Below are 20,330 nucleotides of genomic sequence, written 5' to 3'. Positions count from 1 at the left end.
GTTTAAAAGACAAATTAATTAATATTGAGTAGTTCGGAAGTACGCGGTGTGTTTGGCTACCTAAACTGTAGCGACACGTTACTGGTAGCTTGTTATGCAATGAAAGGAACAGTATCTTGCTGTCTTCGCAGTGAAGTGAGACGTATAAAATGCTTGCATACGTCTGCTTTGAAATTCGCCCCTTTTTACACGAGGCTCTTCACTCCCCGTGAAAAAGTCCAAGAAAGCATCAATCTAAAATATCAGTACTGGTAGCACTAGCAAAATCACCTTTTAATAGATATGAGCAAATAAAAGAAGACAAACTATTGTTTATGATTCTTGTTGTATTCATAGCCAACTACCGATAATATATAATAAACGGAGTGATACTCTATCCCACACATTGACGCGTAACTGTTTACGACAATTACGTCTCAAGGAATGAAGTATATCGACGACATTGTTTAAGGAACATTGACCTATATTTAGACTGGGTCAAATTTAATAACCGAGAGGTATGCTGTTGTAGGATTTGCTATTGTTTCCTTAAGGTGATTTAGAGACTTAAATATAAAAACCCTTTCTAGAGCAAAGATAGCTGTATAATCGACATATGTTGCACGCTGCTATATGTACAGTAAGATATTTAGCACAATGGGATTTATTTCACAAGTACGACAGCCTACACATGCAGAATGTCAGAAGGGTGTTGAACAAAAACAAAACAAGTGTTTTGAAACGGGGTGTCAAAGGGACATTGAAAAAACAAATGAGTCATATAAAGAAAACGATTAAGTATGTACCATACGATTGAATTACTGGTCACGTGGATACTTGTAACTGGTGCTTGCTTCCCTTCGACTGTTCATTGGTCACGTGGTTACTGGTGTTTGCTTCCCTTCGACTGTTCATTGGTCACGTGGTTACTGTTGTTTGCTACCCTTCGACTGTTCATTGGTCACGTGGTTACTGTTGTTTGCTACCCTTCGACTGTTCATTGGTCACGTGGTTACTGGTGTTTGCTACCCTTCGACTGTTCATTGGTCACGTGGTTACTGTTGTTTGCTTCCCTTCGACTGTTGACTGGTAATGTGAGATACAATTTAACACACTCAATGTAATTTTCAAATATCCAGGTTGCACAGATGATTGGTTCGAACAGAACGGTGGTCAGAAGAGAAAATCACATATGAAGTAAATAAAATCAAGAACATCTGATACATTTTCACAGCTGCACCTTTGTTGAGACAGTATGCGCTTGATGTGTTTTGAGGATTTAATTTGTTTTGAAATACATTTTTGATTGGCAAAAAAATGAATTTTTCACAAACTACTCGTTAAAGTTAATCAACATTTGAACAACTGGTGCTTGTTGAATCTGACAAGGATTGCAGGGTGTTCATCTGCCGTCGTAGTCGCTAGAACTAAATGATGGAAAGATTTGAAGATACGACGAAGCGTTGTTGCAGTTGTCATTGAAAACCTCTATTGTTGGCTTTTAAACAATATAAAGGAGCCGGTAAGAATTTTAAATACTTACTGCTATTAAAATTTGATTTCTTACTTTACTGTTTGTTTTCACTGGTCATATTGACCAAGTAACACAACAGTTGTTTCTTGTCTTATCGACCTATGGCGTCGGAAAACAGTTCATCGTTTATAAATGATGGATAAGGCATGCGACAACAGTATACTGCAAAACATAAACAGTTCAAGATCATTTACGTAAATCGCAATTCAGTTAGGCAGTGTTACCATTATACATGTAATTATGATGCAATTTGACCTCAGACGTAGAAAAGAATAGAAACATTTATAATTTCATTTATGTGTCTTCATTCAGTATGAATAAGTGAGGAGCAAGGATCTTTTACTTGACCCATATCTTGGACGTGGGGCATGTATACTTAACTCGACTTATATCCGTCCCCTAATCTTGGTGTAGATAAGAGCAGTCAGGTCAGACGGTGAGGTACATTTGGGGTACTATCGGGTGGGTGTCGTGTCGATATTTCAGACAGCTTGTTTATCTTATAATTTCACACCATCTAATGTTTGAGCAGGAAGGGAACACGGAAACGGTAGACTTGCAGGGTATCTTAGCCTCAATAAATACTTAGAAAGTTACATTATATCATTAACTTATTTGGAATATTATCCGTTTCACTCATACTTCATTTAATAGATGTCAATAAATCCGTTGGGGTGTAATTACTCCGCATTTTACATGTGTACACAATAATATTTTAAAGCAAATTAAAATACACATAAAACAATGTTGGGTAAAGCATTCCACCAATTGTTTTCAGAAAAGTTACCCTAACTGGTACTCGCACATTCCTTAAGCGGTCCGATGATACTGCGATGCCCAGAACTGTGATAACATCATGATAAAGCTTTAGTTGTACGATTAAAAGCTCGGAACGCCACAAAGAAGAGCGGTAAGATGTTGTCCATTATTAATTTTTATGCTGGGTATTTTGTGCTTTGGCATGTACATATTTCATTCATGTTTTAACATTCGGAACAACCTATCAATCCACTACTTCATACTGCAGTTGTTTTATTTTCAATAAGTATGAATCCGATTGATATCGGATTCAGAAGTTATATTAACGGATGCAACATTTCCGGATGGTTTCCTATTCGTTCCGGTGATTAATGCTTAAATTGTTCACGTTAGAGATCTATAACAACTGTTAGTTTTACTCTGGCCGCGATCGTAGCTGTAACCGGTATTGGTATCCCAACTTGTATTGTAATCCAATGCAAACACCAACCTGTGTACCTCCAGCCGTTGTACATACGTGGCCATACCAATTACTCTCAGACCGTTACCGTTACCCCAGCAGTTCCTGTAACATTCGGTGGAAGTGTTACATACCTGTTAAATATAGGTATAGCTATACCTAGCAGTTGTGTTATTCCGACCGCTTGTGTTACCGTAATTGTTAACCCAATATTTTTATGTACTCCAAACGGAAAATGTTAGTAGGGAAAGATGATTACTTGTTTCCCCTCGTAAAGCATGATTAATCTCGGGGAAACAACTGTTCATGTTTACCTTATACGAGTGCAATTAACCAAAAAGATATATTTTACACCAACCGCAAGTTTTATACCAGCCATTAGTGTTACCCTTATTTTTCTTCTCATATATTCATGACGTAGAGTGATAAGATAAGTGCGATGTCCGTATCATCGAGTTACCCTAAACATTGTTTCATTAATTGCTTTGTTGCAGAGATTAATCATGTTTTACGATGGTGAAGCAGATTAATCTCGAGGCAACAAAAAAATGATGCTTTCCTTATAAGTGCAATTATATATTATATATATATATAATACCGAAATAAAACAAAAACAAGGATGATCAAGAATACATGTATGCTATCGTTGTCGTCTGCTTCAGTTACCCTCGGAACTCATGTGTGATACGTCTCTATCAATGTAGAGGGTTCTCGAATGAGAAATTATAACCGGGAAACTCGTGCGCGTGAGGTGAAAACAAGTTCTATTTCTCAAGCATGATATCAATATACACGTGTAATCCACCAAGACAAGCTGTAATGTAGATGTATCTGGACAATTTCAATTTTATATCTGAAGAAAAACTAGACTAAGCAAATCCGATTAAAATGGAAGCACGTAGATTAGCGTATACATTAAGCGTGATACCGTTACCATTAAACGTGATACTGTTACCATTAAACGTGATGCCGTTACCATTAAACGTGATACCGTTACCATTAAACGTTACCATTAACCGTGATAATTATTGTATCATATTTGCATGTTGGATAGGTACATTTACAGCTGTATCTGGACCACGTAACAAGCAGGCAGTGTTAAACTCAACTCAAACAAACATTAATTGTGAATATCCAAATGGAGAAAATTGGGATAAAGTTCCTAAGGATCTATTACAAAACATTTTATTAGCATTGTTTCAACTTACATGTATACGTACCCAGAATGCCACTGATGGGTGTTACCTGCAGTGATTTTACTCGATGTAGGCATTTGAGCAACCTCCACAATAGAACAGCTGGGTTATCAAACAACCGCCCCCGTAAAAAAACAGAAACACGAAAAACATATAACAAACAAATGACCCTACTGGATCTGTTATTGTTATGTGTCGGTGCCATTTACACAACAAAGGGTTTAAATACCTCAGAAAAAAATACCTAAGGCATTTAAAAGGATTTTACGGACAGAGAGAAAATTCTTCAGCTATTTATTTCGGCTGTCCGGGTTTTGTTAATAGATGTGTTCAACCACGTTTTAAATCACATGTCAAGATACAATGATACAAACCGTACCAACTTCTTGGTCGAAATCAATACGTAAGACATTTTTACACTTTTCACATGGCTATAAATGGAATAGCACGTATGTCAGTCTAACACATGTACTTCTTTCATTATACTATATTTTTCGTATTTAGTTCCTTTTATTCCATTGCTTTACTTTATGTATATGTATATGCTGAGTGGAGAGGGTGTCGATAATGTTGTTACAACTTGTGCCCAATCCATTTGTACTTTTGTATGGCAATGCTTAAACTTAAACAGTTCACAAGCTGGCCATTTTCTGTCATATGTAGCAGCATGCGTTCTATTAGTTTTTCGATTATTTACATTTTAACAGTGAAATATCCGTAATTATCAATTAGATCCGAATTAAGATTTTCACTGCAGTGGAGATATAGAAAATATCATTTCTTCGTGATGATTTAAAGTCCTGTATCGATTTCATATTGACCAATATCAGAGCGGTATTTTCAATTCACTCGTATTTGGCAGCATATGTTTGTTATAGATTTACTACGTTGATGACATACTATTTTTTCTATCACCATAAAAAAAGTGATTTGGTACAAGCGGAAATTTTACGTCTTGAATGGCGTTTCTAAATGATGAGAACGTGGCACTACGTCGTATTCTAGTAGGTAACAGGTTCCACAGTCTAACAGTAGGAAGAAGGATACGTTAGATAATTTAAGTCTGTTGTTAGGTAGGTTGTAGTTTTCAACGTTTCGAAGATTATAGTGAGAGTTATAGACAAGGGCAGGGAGTAGAGTGTTGAGATAGTTAGGAGCTATATTATTGTGGATTTTTATAAAATAATTGAAGTTTTCAACGGGATCTCCGATGGGCTATAGAATCCCATCCAGTTTCATTATATATAGATTGTCTACTAGTAAACTACGGTAAACCAGTGACAATTTGTCTGTATCAGTAATAGGACAATCATCCCAAAGTTCACAACAATATTCTAGAATAGGAAGTATAAATGTTCTATATATCTTATTCAGTGTACGTCGGTTCAGGGTATATTTCAATTTACGGAGGGCACTTAATTGTTTAACTGATTATTTTTACATATATTATCAATGTGACAAGTCCATTTACAGTTAGCATTGATGAATACTCCCAGATCCTTTTTAACAAATTCAATACTTACATTATTAAAGTTAATTTCAATGAGGTGATCAAGTTCTATATAAGAAAAGTAAAGCCTCTGTTTTTGCAGGATTAAATTTAACAAGCCACTTATCTGCCCACAATTGTATATTTACGAGATCATTTTTTTTGTTTAATTACTTGTTGTGATTTATCCGAATATAAAAGAGAGGTGTCATCAGAAAACGTTTTGATAGACTTTCTATATTATTTGTTATGTCATTAATATATGGTATAAACAGCAACGGGCGAAGAACCGAATCCTGAGGTCCTCCTGTATTTGTTATCTTAACAGAAGATTTACTATTTCCAATAAAAACTTAAGATCTATTAGTAACATATTCAATTATTCCATAGCTAGCTAGTTTTACTTCCAGCCACCTATGCCACACTCGATCAAACGCCTTACAAATATCACAAAAAAATATATATTTCTATACGCTGGTGTACAGTAGAATGACCTGGTTGAAAACCTGACTGATATTTATATATGAGAGAATTATCTAAAAGGTAGTTATGTAAATATTTAGCGTCTAGTATTTCGAAAACTTTACCTATAGTACTTAGTATTGCAATAGTTCTTTAATTTTGAAGGGTCTTGTTTATCTCCATTTTTTTTTAATAAAACCGGCATTACTAGACCATGTTTTCATTGTTTGGGAAAAGAATCAATGAAGGAGGATAAGCAACTGAATTAGAGGTATTCTTTAGCATGGTATGACTAATAGTATCCTTTCCTACAGCTTTACCGATTTTTAATGTCTTTAGAATGTCATTAATATCAAACGGTATGTCTGATATGGTCGAGTCTGTTCTAGATTCTATTACAGGTACGTCAATGTTAGTATCGTTTTAAGTAGATATTGAAACAAAGTAATCGTTTAGTATATTAGTCTTAATAACGTCATCCATTTCTATATTTCCAGTCGCACTCCTTAACGACGGTATACTATTAGATGTGTCTGATGATTTTATTAACCTGCGGACTTGTTTCCAAAAGTTTCTAGGATTTGTATCACTGTAATTGTCTATAAGGCCGTTTATATCAGCATAAAATAATTCTTTTGTCCTTTCATTCAGATTGTTTACACCATTTCGCTGTTTCCTAAATTTGTTCAAATTATCTGACTGGGTGTTGCGCGTCGCTGACAGCCAGCCAGAGATTGCGTTACATATTTGGTCTGTAATTGCTCAAGCAAAAGTTGGATGTATCAACATGATACAAAGATGGCTGAAAACGTCGCATTAAACAGGATATATATAACTATAAGACGTTTCGTCACACAATTTTAGTAATGTTTTGGATCGAAATGACAGAAAAGATATCAACTCATAGTCAATATTATTTATTACACAGAAATAAAGATTAATGAAACGTGTATTATGTGGCTTTTTCTGATGAAAGTCACACGTTTGTCTCGGCTGTCATGAGGTATTTTTGGAGGCGACCATGAAATGCAACGGTAAATATTAATAATAATAAAAAAAAAAAAACCATTATGTGTTACAGGTTTTGCTCCCTATTTTTTGTTTTTAACCAGCCACACGGTCTGTATTGGTGTTTTAAAACAAAATCTCTTCAACAACAAATGGTTGGTTAATCTCCGTTACCATTGATATAGACCGTAGGCTAAGATCATGCGTAGAAACCTCGAACAAGTAGTGTACACATAGTATGAGTAATTGTAGATTACACATGTGTATGTCTACAGTATACATTCACTGCATGTACATGTCACATACTCGCTACATCATCAACACGTGTGTGTCACGCTCTGTTCTACGATCTTTGAGTTTTGATCACAGTCTCGATCGACACACGTAAATAAGTTTACGTCATACACATTTACCTAATCAATGGCGTTTCTAAATGATGAGAACGTGGCACAACGTCGTATACTAGTAGGTAACAGGTTCCACAGTCTAACAGTAGGAAAGAAGGATACGTTAGATAATTCAAGTCTGTTGTTAGGTAGGTTGTAGTTAGGAGCTATATTATTGTGGATTTTTATAAAATAATTGAAGTTTTCAACGGGATCTCCGATGGGCGAGATAATCCCATCCAGTTTCATTATATATAGATTGTCTACTAGTAAACTACGGTAAACCAGTGACAATTTGTCTGTATCAGTAATAGGACAACCATCCCAAAGTTCACAACAATATTCTAGGAATAGGAAGTATAAATGTTCTATATATCTTATTCAGTGTACGTCGGTTCAGGGTATATTTCAATTTACGGAGGGCACTTAATTGTTTAACTGATTATTTTTACATATATTATCAATGTGACAAGTCCATTTAAGTAAGGATTGATGAATACTCCCAGATCCTTTTTAACAAATTCAATACTTATATTATTAAAGTTAATTTCAATGAGGTGATCAAGTTCAATTTTAGAAAAGCAAAGCCTCTGTTTTTGCAGGATTAAATTTAACGAGCCACTTATCTGCCCACAATTGTATATTTACGAGATCATTTTTTTGGTTCAATTACTTGTTGTGATTTATCCGAATATAAAAGAAAGGTATCATCAGCAAAACGTTTTGATAGACTTTCTATATTATTTGTTATGTGATTAATATATAGTATAAACAGCAACGGGCCAAGAACCGAACCCTGAGGTCCTCCTGTATTTGTTATCTTAACAGAAGATTTACTATTTCCAATAAAAACTTATGATCTATTAGTAACATATTCAATTAACCAGTCCAATAACTTTCCCAATATTCCATAGCTAGCTAGTTTTACTTCCAGCCACCTATGCAACACTCGATCAAACGCCTTACAAATATCACAAAAAATAGACAAGTTGGTGGGTTTTTTCAAGATTGTCGCACATAGTATTATATATTTTGATCAAAGTCTCGATCGACACATGTAAATAAGTTTACGTCATACACATTTACCTAATCAATGTATACGTAATTTAAATGCACATACATATACAATATAAATGATTAATCATGATATACCAATATAATATGTTATACAAACATACCTACACAAAATTGTATTATACATTTAGTAGTGCAATAGGTCTTTAATTTGAAGGGTCTTGTTTATCTCCATTTTTTAATAAAACCGGCACAACTAGAGCATGTTTCCATTGTTTGGGAAAAGATCCAGTTTCCAAAGATGTGCGAAAGATCAATGAAGGAGGATAAGCAACTGAATTAGAGGTATTCTTCAGCATGATATGACTAATAGTATCCTTTCCTACAGCTTTACCGATTTTTAATGTCTTTAGAATGTCATTAATATCAAACGGTATGTCTGAGATGGTCGAGTCTGTTCTAGATTCTATTACAGGTACGTCAATGTTAGTATCGTCTAAAATAGATATTTAAACAAAGTAATCGTTTAGTATATTAGTCTTAATAACGTCATCCATTTCTATATTTCCAGTCGCACTCCTTAACGGCGGTATACTATTAGATGTGTCTAATGATTTTATTAACCTGCGGACTAGTTTCCAAAAGTTTCTAGGATTTTTATCACTGTAATTGTCTAAAAGGTCGTTTATGTCCGCATAAAATAATTCTTTTGTCCTTTTATTCAGATTGTGTACACCTTTTCGCTGTTTCCTACATTTGTTCAAATTATTTGACTGGGTGTCGCGCGTCGCTGACAGCCAGCCAGAGATTGCGTTACATATTTAGTCTGTAATTGCTCAAGCAAACGTTGGATGTATCAACATGATACAAAGATGGCTGAAAACGTCGCATTATACAGGATATGTATAACTATAAGACGTTTCGTCACACAATTTTAGTAATGTTTTGGATCGAAATGACAGAAAAGATATCAAATCATAGTCAATATTATTTATTACACAGAAATAAAGATTAATGAAACGTGTATTATCTGGCTTTTTCGGATGAGTCACACGTTTGTCTCGGCTGTCATGAGGTATTTTTGGAGGCGACCATGAAATGCAACGGTAAATATTAATAATAAAAAAACAAAAACAAAACATTATGTGTTACAGGTTTTGCTCCCTATTTTTTGTTTTTAACAAGCCACACAGTCAGTATTGGTGTTTTAAAACAAAAGCTCTTCAACAACAAATGGTTGGTTAATCTCCGTTACCATTGATATAGACCGTAGGCTAAGATCATGCGTAGAAACCTCGAACAAGTAGTGTACACATAGTATGAGTAATTGTAGATTACACATGTGTATGTCTACAGTATACATTCACTGCATGTACATGTCACATACTCGCTACATCATCAACACGTGTGTGTCACGCTCTGTTCTACGATCTTTGAGTTTTGATCACAGTCTCGATCGACACACGTAAATAAGTTTACGTCATACACATTTACCTAATCAATGGCGTTTCTAAATGATGAGAACGTGGCACAACGTCGTATACTAGTAGGTAACTGGTTCCACAGTCTAACAGTAGGAAAGAAGGATACGTTAGATAATTCAAGTCTGTTGTTAGGTAGGTTGTAGTTTTCAACGTTTCGAAAATTATACAATGTAGTGAGAGTTATCGACAAGGGAAGGGAGTAGAATGTTGAGATAGTTAGGAGCTACCTACCCACATTACCTAATCAATGTATACATGTTTACGTAATTTAAATGCACATACATATTCAATATAAATGATTAATCATGATATACCAATATAATATGTCATACAAACATACCTATACAAAATTGTATTATACATTCTATTAATATCTTATACATATTAAACTATTGATATAATAAACGGATAATAGAATACATCTGCATACATGTATTTGTATTATGATATGATATAAACATACAGTACATGCAAACAATTACTAAATCATACACATTATACAAATACAACACCCATAATGAACGTGCTCTACATGTTATCAAGGAGATAATACGGTGACGTGCGTGTCATTCAAATCAGACCAATGACTTGTTTGACTTTGTAACTCGACAAACAGACATCCGTGTACCAGATAACTCGGGCATTTCAAACTTACGAATAGTGATGACGATATGAAGGTATCTACAGCAAAGCGTTCGTTGTTTACAACTGAAGTAAGGCGCGTTCAAACAAGTAGCCACTAATGCTACGCAAGATAAACAAATTATGTACACAGAAGTGTATTTAAATGTACCTGACGCCGGTCGCCTACCTTCAAGGCGAGGTTGTCAACCTAACAGAAGTAGACAGACACTGGTGTACATAGTTTTATTCAATGAATAGCAACATATGTACGGAAAGTACGGGAAATGATAATGAATAGGTTCTATGCTATATGAAGGCTTCAAAAACTTTCGCCCTTCCGGTCGTTCAGGCTCGCAAAAAACGGCAACATGCGTTGCTCCGTGCCTGCATTGGTGTTCTTTTATTGCACAAACAATTAATTTGATATTTCCAATGAATACCTTGTGGTATCTCCGGCAGATTTGTATGTTCAGAAACAAATCTACATTTTTTTTTACAAATCGATGTTACTGATGAAATCCTTCGATGTCCCACATATTATTTTGATATTTTCATTATTCTGGAGCTGAAAATTGTTTCCATGTAGTACAAGCGCTTGGTTATTTGTCCTTAGCTTTATAATAGTATCAGTAGCTACTGATAAGTCCGTATATATATATACCAGGCATACGTATTTTGCATTGAAATATGCCGAATTAAGTGCCCGCCAATAATGTAATAGGTGAAACCAAGACAGCGGGCACATATGAAAATACAGTTTTCTGCATAATCTAACTGTTTCATTTGATGTACAGTCGGTAGAATAGTGATAATCCAATCCTTGCATAATTCAAAGGTAAGCTATGGATTCCTCATCCCATCCCAAACCCCTGCCAGCCTGTAGAATTTTCTTTCAAAATATTGCGTAGACGGGAGCAAGTTTGGCCCATTTTCTTTAAAGTAACATTACAGTATGGAATTGGGAGTGCGCATGCGCTAGAGAAAGGAGGTCATTCGATCTCGAGTACAAAATTTGCTCGTATTTTCATAGTTTAAGGCCATTATTTAATCACCAAACTGTATTTTTGCAATCATATTTAGTCATAATATGGATAATATGTTGATATTGTAGGGTGAAATCTACTGTAGGGGTAAATTTTCAGTAAGTGTCTGAAAACTGGTCATTGGGTGGTGTGGGGTAGGAACGGGCGAATAGTCTTGCAATACGCCAAGCCGTCCGTAAGTCAAGTCATCCGTAGGGGTTTCTTTGACGAGAAAGAGCTGGGCGAATAATCTTGCAATACGTCAAGTCAAGTCGACCGAAAGTCAAGTCGTCTGTAGCATGATCATGTGTCTAGTAAAATTCTTTGTAATCGCGTCATTGCTTGGTCTGTTGTGTCACACAAATACCAATGCATACCCCTGTATCAATTCGTCCAACGTCTCTTTCCGAGACTGGTACTTAGAAAACTTGAATGCTTGACCAAAACCATTGATTGGAATAGTGTTGTGTCTCGTGAAATAACATCAAAGTGTTACCTTCATATATAAACGAAAGTAAATCATGAGTGTCATCATCCCCTGTACCTGTTTACAGACTTTACCATCTCTGACAAAAAATCAAATTACCCTGGCTATGACCATATGCTGTACAAATTGTTTAAGCCCATGAAATCTATACCAAAATTAAAGCCAGGGAGAGCCCTGTATTTCTTATTGGCCTTAGTCATACTAAACTCAAATGACGTCGAAATCAATCCTGGCCCAAAAAACAACAGTACTAAGTATGTTTGTGGTACATTCATTACGTGTGACAGTACTAGTAACTGGAACCATAGGGGTATCATGTGCAAGACATGTAATCAGTGGTACCGCATACACTGTCAAAACGTACACACAGAAACATTTGAAGATCTAAATGTTAGCGATGTAAGCTGGCATTGTATTGTTTGTAATCACCCAAATTACAGCCAAATTTTGTTCGACCTAAATGGGGTCAATACATCAAACCCCTATGACACCCTGTCTCTTCTTGGTGATTTGGGTACAGATACCAACATCAGTAAGTGTGTACTCCAACACAAACCAATCCATTCTTCGACTCCTGTTAGAAAGAACACAGGTCCACACAAAAGACATAAACAAAAACCACTGCGAATTGTTAACAACAACATCTTCTTGATGAAATCTTCCCTTCGGGCTATAAGATCTACCAAAATGACCGAAAAAAGTCAGACACTGATAAAGATGGTGGTGATGTACTGATCGCTATAAAAGACCACCTCATCAGCAAAGAAGTACATGATCTGAAAATGTCATGGATAGCACTACGCCTTATAAAGTGATTGGGACTGAAACCTGGCTTAACCCGAGCATAAAATCAGCCGAAATCTTCCCTTCGGCCTATAAGATGTACCGAAATGACCGAAAAAAGTCAGACACTGATAAAGATGGTGGTGGTGTACTGATTGCTATAAAAGACCACCTCATCAGCAAAGAAGTACATGATCTGATACCAAACAAGGCCAGTGAATCTATATGGGCCAAAGTGAATGTAATCGGGAGTAAAACACTCTACATCTGCTCCTTCTATCATCCCAAAACATCTGACGAAAACAGTCTGAGATTGTTTAGCTATTCCATCATAGATGCCGCCAAAATTAATAATGCAGCCCTCATTATAGGTGGCGACTTCAATCTCCCGGGCTGGGACTGGAAAAATAAAGTCCTCAAACCCGAAACAAATCATGTAAAAATTCACACTATGACTTTACCAACTTACTGGATGACACGGCACTCACCCAGTTCATCGATCAACCCACCAGAAATGAAAATATCCTTGATCTCCTCATTACAAACCAAATAATTCGAACATAAATTATCCCTGGTGTCTCTGACCACGATATAGTCTATGCAGAGTTGAATCTTACCCCACAAAATAATATTCAAAAACCAAGATCCATCCCAGTATATAAAAACTCAAACTGGAACTAAAGCTGAGCTTATCAACGTGTACAACTGTATGACAGAAAATAGCGAGTGGGACGTAAACAAAATATAGGAGTATTTCAAAATTGAATTGTCTCAACTCTTAAAAGAACACATCCCCCACAAGATAGTTAAGACAAAACCCAGCCTACCTTGGGTTACCCCTGACATAAAGAAACTTATCAGGCGAAAAAATAGATTGTACAAACGATAAAACAATTCAGGAGACACTGAAATAAAAAATAAGTATAAAAACCTGAAACATCATATACAGAGAAAACTCCGAACATCTTACTGGAGCCATATTGACAATATTATCACCCCAGAAACACAACCAATGAAAACAAATTTTCCTGCATCAAACGGGTTTGGTCATGTATAGAATCCAAAAGATCAGACCATAGTGGCATAACTCCTCTGAAAAAGGACGGTAAACTTGTTTATGACCCTACCACAAAGGCCCAGGTGCTAAACGCACAATATCAATATGTTTTTACTCCTCCTGAAATCTTTACCGACCAGCAGTTTCGCACTAGATGCAACATGCCTACTCACGATAAATACCCTGCCATGCCTGAAATTTCTATACATGAAAAGGGCGTCTTTAAACTGCTCCAAGGCCTAAATCCATACAAGGCCTCGGGCCCTGATGATATCAAACCCAGAGTATTAAAAGAGGTTGCAACAGAAATAGCCCCGATTTTAACCCTACCATTTAATCAGTCTCTGGAAATAGGCATATTGCCTTCAGACTGGAAATCTGCAAATGTATCACCTGCTTATAAAAAGGGTCCAATATTTCACTCAGAAAACTACAGGCCCATGTCTCTGACCTGTATCTGTAGCAAAATTATGGAACACATTGTGGTCTCAACTATCATGACCCATGCCGATACCCATAACACATTGTATCCGTTCCAACATGGTTTTCGCAAATCGCGATCATGCGAAACCCAAATTCTTGAATTTGTTGATGACATCTCAAAGAATCTTGATGAGGGACGCCAAACAGATATCCTCATAATGGACTTTGTTAAGGCTTTCGACAAGGTAACTCATTCTCTCCTAAACCATAAACTTAAACATTATGGTATACGTGGAAATGTCGCAAACTGGATCAATGGTAGAACTTCGACAGTAGTAGTTGAAGGGTAGAAGTCAGATTTTGTCGATGTCCATTCCGGGGTACCCCAGGGGTCAGTTTTGGGACCCAGTTTAATTCTTTACTTTATAAACGATATCCATATGGGTCTAAATGCTACGATCCGTTTATTTGCAGATGACACTATTGCATATCTAGTTATCAAGTCAAAAAGTGATGCTGAAACACTACAAAAAGATCTTGACAAACTAGCGCTCTGGGAAAATACATGGACAATGATCTTCCACCCAAACAAATGCAATGTGTTGTCGTTGACTAAAACAAAACTCCAATAGTCCATACTTATACTTTACATGGACACATATTAAAACATCTTAGTCAGGCCAAGTATCTGGGTGTAACACTATCATCTGACCTTAATGGGATTCACATGTAAATACTATCTGCCCAAAAGCAATTTCTACGCTAGGCTTTTAAAGACGAAATCTTAAAATTGGCTCAACATCAGCCAAAGTACAGGCATACAAATCATTAGTTTGACCATCACTTGAGTATGCCTGTACAGTATGGGACCCTCACACCCAAACAAATATTGACAAGTTGGAAATGGTACAGCGAAGGGCAGCGCGCTATGTACTCAATTAGCACAGGTACAACCATCGTACCTCCAGTTTGTCCGAAATGTTGGACCACCTAAAGCTGCACCCTCTAGCAGATAGACGTAGAGATGCTCGTCTGACCATGCTTCATAACATTGTAAACCAGAAAGTCGTTTCCGTAAAATCAGACAGATTAATCCCTACAGTTAGAAAATCCTGAACAAACCACCAGTTTTCGTATCAAATTCCCCACTCAAAAACCCAGACCAGAAAGGCATCATTCTTCCCTCGAACTATACGCGAGTGGAATAAACTCCCACCTGACATTATTTCGAGCCCCACAACGGAATTACTCAAATCAGCCCTCTACCGTCACTTTTCAAACGCAAATTAGACCATCCCGTATCTTTTAAAAACAATCTCTTTCCATGTTTCACTCCTCGGCTGACATTTTATCTTCAAATTGTTGAAGTTGGTCAGTACCATTTAGAAGAAGTAGAAGTATGTGTATTTACACCGTTCGGGAGGAAATTCCATGATCCTTTATACAACTATAACAAAATGGCAAACATGTCCGTATTTGAAAAGTTATTTAACTCTTTACTGTCGGAACAGTGTATGGCCTAATGGTACGTTTGGACAGGATGTCCTAGGTAAGTTCGACCCACATTGAAATTAGCATAATTATGACGTCATAAAGCATGCAACGTTATATTTTCCCGCCAATTTCACGGCTTCCCATGAATGGCATGGGTCGAACCTTCCCCAAATTGATATGTTAAGAAATCTGTATATCATAGCAATACGAAACTCAATGCTAGGGTTTTATGAAAACCATCATGTGATCTGTCAGTTGGTTACACGTTCGACAACAATAAGTAGCATTTCGATTTACAGAAAGTTTGCAAAACTAGAAAGAGGCGAGGTCATGATTTCTTTCTACCATCCAAAAAAATATTTTCGCGCTTTTAGTAATCCAAAATCATAGTTTTCCCGCCATTTTCTTTCCGTATGAATGTCCTGTCCAGTGAACTGCACTGCTAAGATTCTCAAAGTTGTAAATATTTGTTCAAGGCCAAACATATCAGGGCTCGTATTCATCAAACCGTTCTCTGTGCTCAAACCAAATTTCTTGAAACTCACTTATATCATGTAAAGCAATCAAAAGTCAAATGTTATCATTTAAAACAGTATCTGGCTTTACGTCCCTTCAATGTTTTCCTTATTCATTGAAAAAACAGCATTTTCTTTTAAGTTTTTTAACTGAAACAAAAAAGTAGGTTTGAGCACAAAATCAATGCTTCAGCATGAGAACGGTTTTATGAATACGGGCCCAGGAGTGGCCGGAGTTATTCCAGGGCAGAACTTGCCACGGTCTCCCCTGAGTAGCCCTAACCCCATGCCGCAGTGAATCTGACCTGGTTACATATTAATTAAATACATGCCGCGCATCTGCAATCAGGTAATAGCCAATAGGACATTGCTGATTACAGAACTAGAACGCCGAAAATACTACAGCCAATCTCAAATACATAGAACACAAACACAATAGGCTACACAGCTACACAAGCACAAGTATTAACATATACATAATTTTCTTATAACATTTACACGAGAAACTTTTTGTTTACAGAATGGACAAGATGAGTTCTTATTCTGGAGGAAGCAGTCCGAGATCTAAACCGGAAGCTGATACGTACGAGAAGGGAGATAATTCCAGTTATGACGATAATTATGGGTAATATTTGTTTGTGTGAGACTTTGTATTACATTTTACGAAAACAATAAGATCTCATATGTTTTTGTAGTACTCTGGATAGCAATTGCTTGGGAAATGTGTCATCTCTGTCAAAAGACGGCTTATAGTTGTTTTTAGATTCCTTTTTCACTTAATGTCAATTACACAATGTAATCAATCGCCAAATAACAGATTTCCAATCAATCACCCTGTGACTTTCCCAAACTTAGGGCGGAAGCAATAGAAGAACCCCCAGAGACTCCGGCCCTCGGAAATCCATTCCGGGGAATGGAAAAAGAGGAACTGATTCGGCACTCGTCTAAACCGTTCTGGTGGCGCCTGCGCATGATGTGTATCTCCGTAGTGTTGCTGGGATGGCTTGCCCTTCTCATTACTGTGGTGGCGCTCGTACTGATCTACCCTCGATGTCGGGACCCGGACATGCGCAGTTGGTGGCAAAACGAGACAATGTACAGAGTCTATGTGCGAAGTTTTAGTGACAGCAACGGAGACGGTATTGGCGACCTTAAAGGTGATTACGCCGCTAGTGGATATTTAGTCAGTAACTGAACGTCCATTAAACCGTAGATAGTCAGTTATATAACATATACTGGAGGACCGAGGTATTGGCGTAATTATTTTTATGTCTGAAAAAGCGCCGTATTCTTACAGAAGTAGCTTTATAAACCATTCTCAAGAAGCCAACAAGGTATTACTTTCTTGATAATGTTTCATAAAGCTACTTCTGTTTATTTACCTTCATATATTCTTATGAACAGAAAGAATATACTCTCTTTCTTTTTCCATTATAAATAAATGTTCAAACAGTTTTCGGTCGTTACCGATCTGAATACGAAGGACACCAGCATCAATGTTATCATTGCAAAGTGAGCTGACATTGCTAATGAACTTAAGGGTAAAACGAATTGTTGTGACATTGTGTTACAAACTGAATATTTTGTATCGTTTTATTTTAGATTGTGAATATAATCAAGCGTTAAAACAGGCGAGATAAGATTGAAAGGTTGATTCATAATCGTAATAATGATGTATTTCATTGGTTCAGGGTTAGAATCACACCTGGACCACATCCGGGACCTGGGCGCCAACACTATATCCCTGAGTCCAGTCTACCAATCAGATGATATCGACTCAGATTTTAACGTCATCGATCACATGGCCATAGATCGAAATTATGGGAACATGAGTGACTTTGAGTCATTGTTAAAAGCTGCGCATGACAGAGGTTTGATATTTACTACACGTAGTTATCATCAGCTATATTTACTGTCCCATCACATGACAGAGGTTTGATATTTACTACATGTAGTTATCAGCAGCTATATATTTACTGTAACATTAAATGACAGAGCTTTGATATTTGCTACACGCAGTTATCATCAGCTTTATTTACTGTAACATCACATGACAGAGGTTTGATATGTACTACACGTAGTTATTATCAGCTTTATTTACTGTAACATCACATGACAGAGGTTTGATATTTACTACATGTAGTTATCATCAGCTATATATTTACTGTAACATTAAATGACAGAGCTTTGATATTTGCTACACGCAGTTATCATCAGCTTTATTTACTGTAACATCACATGACAGAGGTTTGATATTTACCACACGTAGTTATCATCAGGTATATTTACTGTAACATCACATGACAGAGGTTTGATATTTACTTCACGTAGTTATTATCAGCTTTATTTACAGTAACATCACATGACAGAGCTTTGATATTGACTACACGTAGTTATCATCAGCTTTATTTACTGTAACATAACATGACATAGGTTTGATATTTACTACACGTAGTTATCATCAGCTATATTTACTGTAACATCACATGACAGAGGTTGATATTTATTACACGTAGTTATCATCAGCTTTATCTACTGTAACATCACATGACAGAGGTTTCATATTTACAACACGTAGTTATCATCAGCTATATTTACTGTAACATTAAATGACAGAGGTTTGATATTTACTTCCCGTAGTTATTATCAGCTTTATTTACAGTAACATCACATGACAGAGGTTTGAGATTTACTACACGTAGTTATCATCAGCTTTATTTAATGTAACATCAAATGACAGAGGTTAGAGATTTATTACATGTAGTTATCATCAGCTTTATTTACTGTAACATTAAATGACAGAGGTTTGATATTTGCTACACGCAGTTATCATCAGTTTTATTTACTGTAACATCACATGACGGAGGTTGATATTTATTACACGTAGTTATCATCAGCTTTATTTACTGTAACGTCACATGACAGAGGTTTGATATTTATTACACGTAGTTATCATCAGCTTTATTTAATGTAACATCAAATGACAGAGGTTAGAGATTTATTACATGTAGTTATCATCAGCTTTATTTACTGTAACATAACATGACATAGGTTTGATATTTACTACACGTAGTTATCATCAGCTTTATTTACTGTAACATCAAATGACAGAGGTTAGATATTTATTACATGTAGTTATCATCAGCTTTATTTACTGAAGCATTTACTCTATTATTTTTCAACATGTTACCAATAATTAGGGATCGGTCTTCAACGGTCATTAAGAATCTTATTAATCTATAAGTAAACAAACGCAGTGGTTTCTTTTGATGATTTCGTGTGTGTGTGTGGTGGAAACTCTAATACGTGCATATACTAAGCGTACATGAATTATATACAGCATGAATTGGCGCAACAGCTGTCCTCCTTGTAATTATTTTGAATTCGCAAAAAAGTGGCTATTAGATTTAAACTTCATCTTATAAAATTCCTTGATGCAAATCAATAACGCTTAACCTTTATTCAGGTATGCACCTGTTGATGGACTTCATTCCGAACCACACCAGTGACCTCCACCAGTGGTTCATCAACAGCAGCAAGACGTCAGACAGGGACAACGACTTTCGGAACTTCTACGTTTGGACTGACACACCCACAAACTGGGTAGGTCAAAGTCTGCAGGATTGAGAATGTATCAAAATTACATAGTATTCACCAATTATTCTTGAACAGGTTAAGTATTGTTTCTTTCACTATAACGGGCATGCATAGTATTGTTGAGGAATGGCTGATGATATTGAGGAATAAACTAATTCCAATGCAGTAACTGGGGGTTATTTTCAGCTAGGGACGACATCATTATAAACCCTTATGATAGACCTTTTATTTAACATCAGCTGTATTGTAATTGGCGTTTACAAACAAGTGTGTGAGGAAGTTTGTTGGTGATTCTCTGCTTTCGTCGTCGTCTTTTGAGTGCTGATATCTATAGATTATCACACTGTAATTTCAGGGTTTGATGTGAAAAAATCTTTCTCATCGCGAGCACGTAGATGAAACAGAGAGGCCAACGCAGGTTGTATCGATATTTTATATACGTGCGATCGATGAGAAACTTGTTCGAGTATTTTTAAAACAATACTTTCGTCATTTGCTTTTCCATAGACACATTTACACCTGAAATGGTGTTGTTATTCTCACAATATTTTCCCGTA

The 20,330-nt window shown here is 36.3% G+C and overlaps 1 protein-coding gene across 2 annotated transcripts in view; it reads left to right on the top strand.

Annotated features, from left to right (window-relative positions):
* LOC110459658 (neutral and basic amino acid transport protein rBAT-like) overlaps positions 1-20,330 on the top strand; it is a 39,723-nt gene that overhangs the window by 12,759 nt on the left and 6,634 nt on the right. The window contains exons 2-6 of one of the 2 annotated variants that reach the window (XM_021512015.1): positions 2,292-2,423; positions 16,697-16,801; positions 17,032-17,333; positions 17,868-18,047; positions 19,643-19,779. In XM_021512015.1, the coding sequence (XP_021367690.1) occupies positions 16,698-16,801; positions 17,032-17,333; positions 17,868-18,047; positions 19,643-19,779 (723 nt within the window). In that variant the 5' untranslated portion in view covers positions 2,292-2,423; position 16,697. The remainder of the gene's footprint in view (positions 1-2,291; positions 2,424-16,696; positions 16,802-17,031; positions 17,334-17,867; positions 18,048-19,642; positions 19,780-20,330) is intronic. The other variant, XM_021512014.1, reaches the window with a different exon arrangement.

This window comes from Mizuhopecten yessoensis, unplaced genomic scaffold, assembly GCF_002113885.1.
Source record: "Mizuhopecten yessoensis strain PY_sf001 unplaced genomic scaffold, ASM211388v2 scaffold10175, whole genome shotgun sequence".
NCBI classification, from domain to species: domain Eukaryota; kingdom Metazoa; phylum Mollusca; class Bivalvia; order Pectinida; family Pectinidae; genus Mizuhopecten; species Mizuhopecten yessoensis.
Note: the sequence above shows the minus strand (reverse complement) of the source record. Positions and strands in the feature narration are given on the sequence as shown.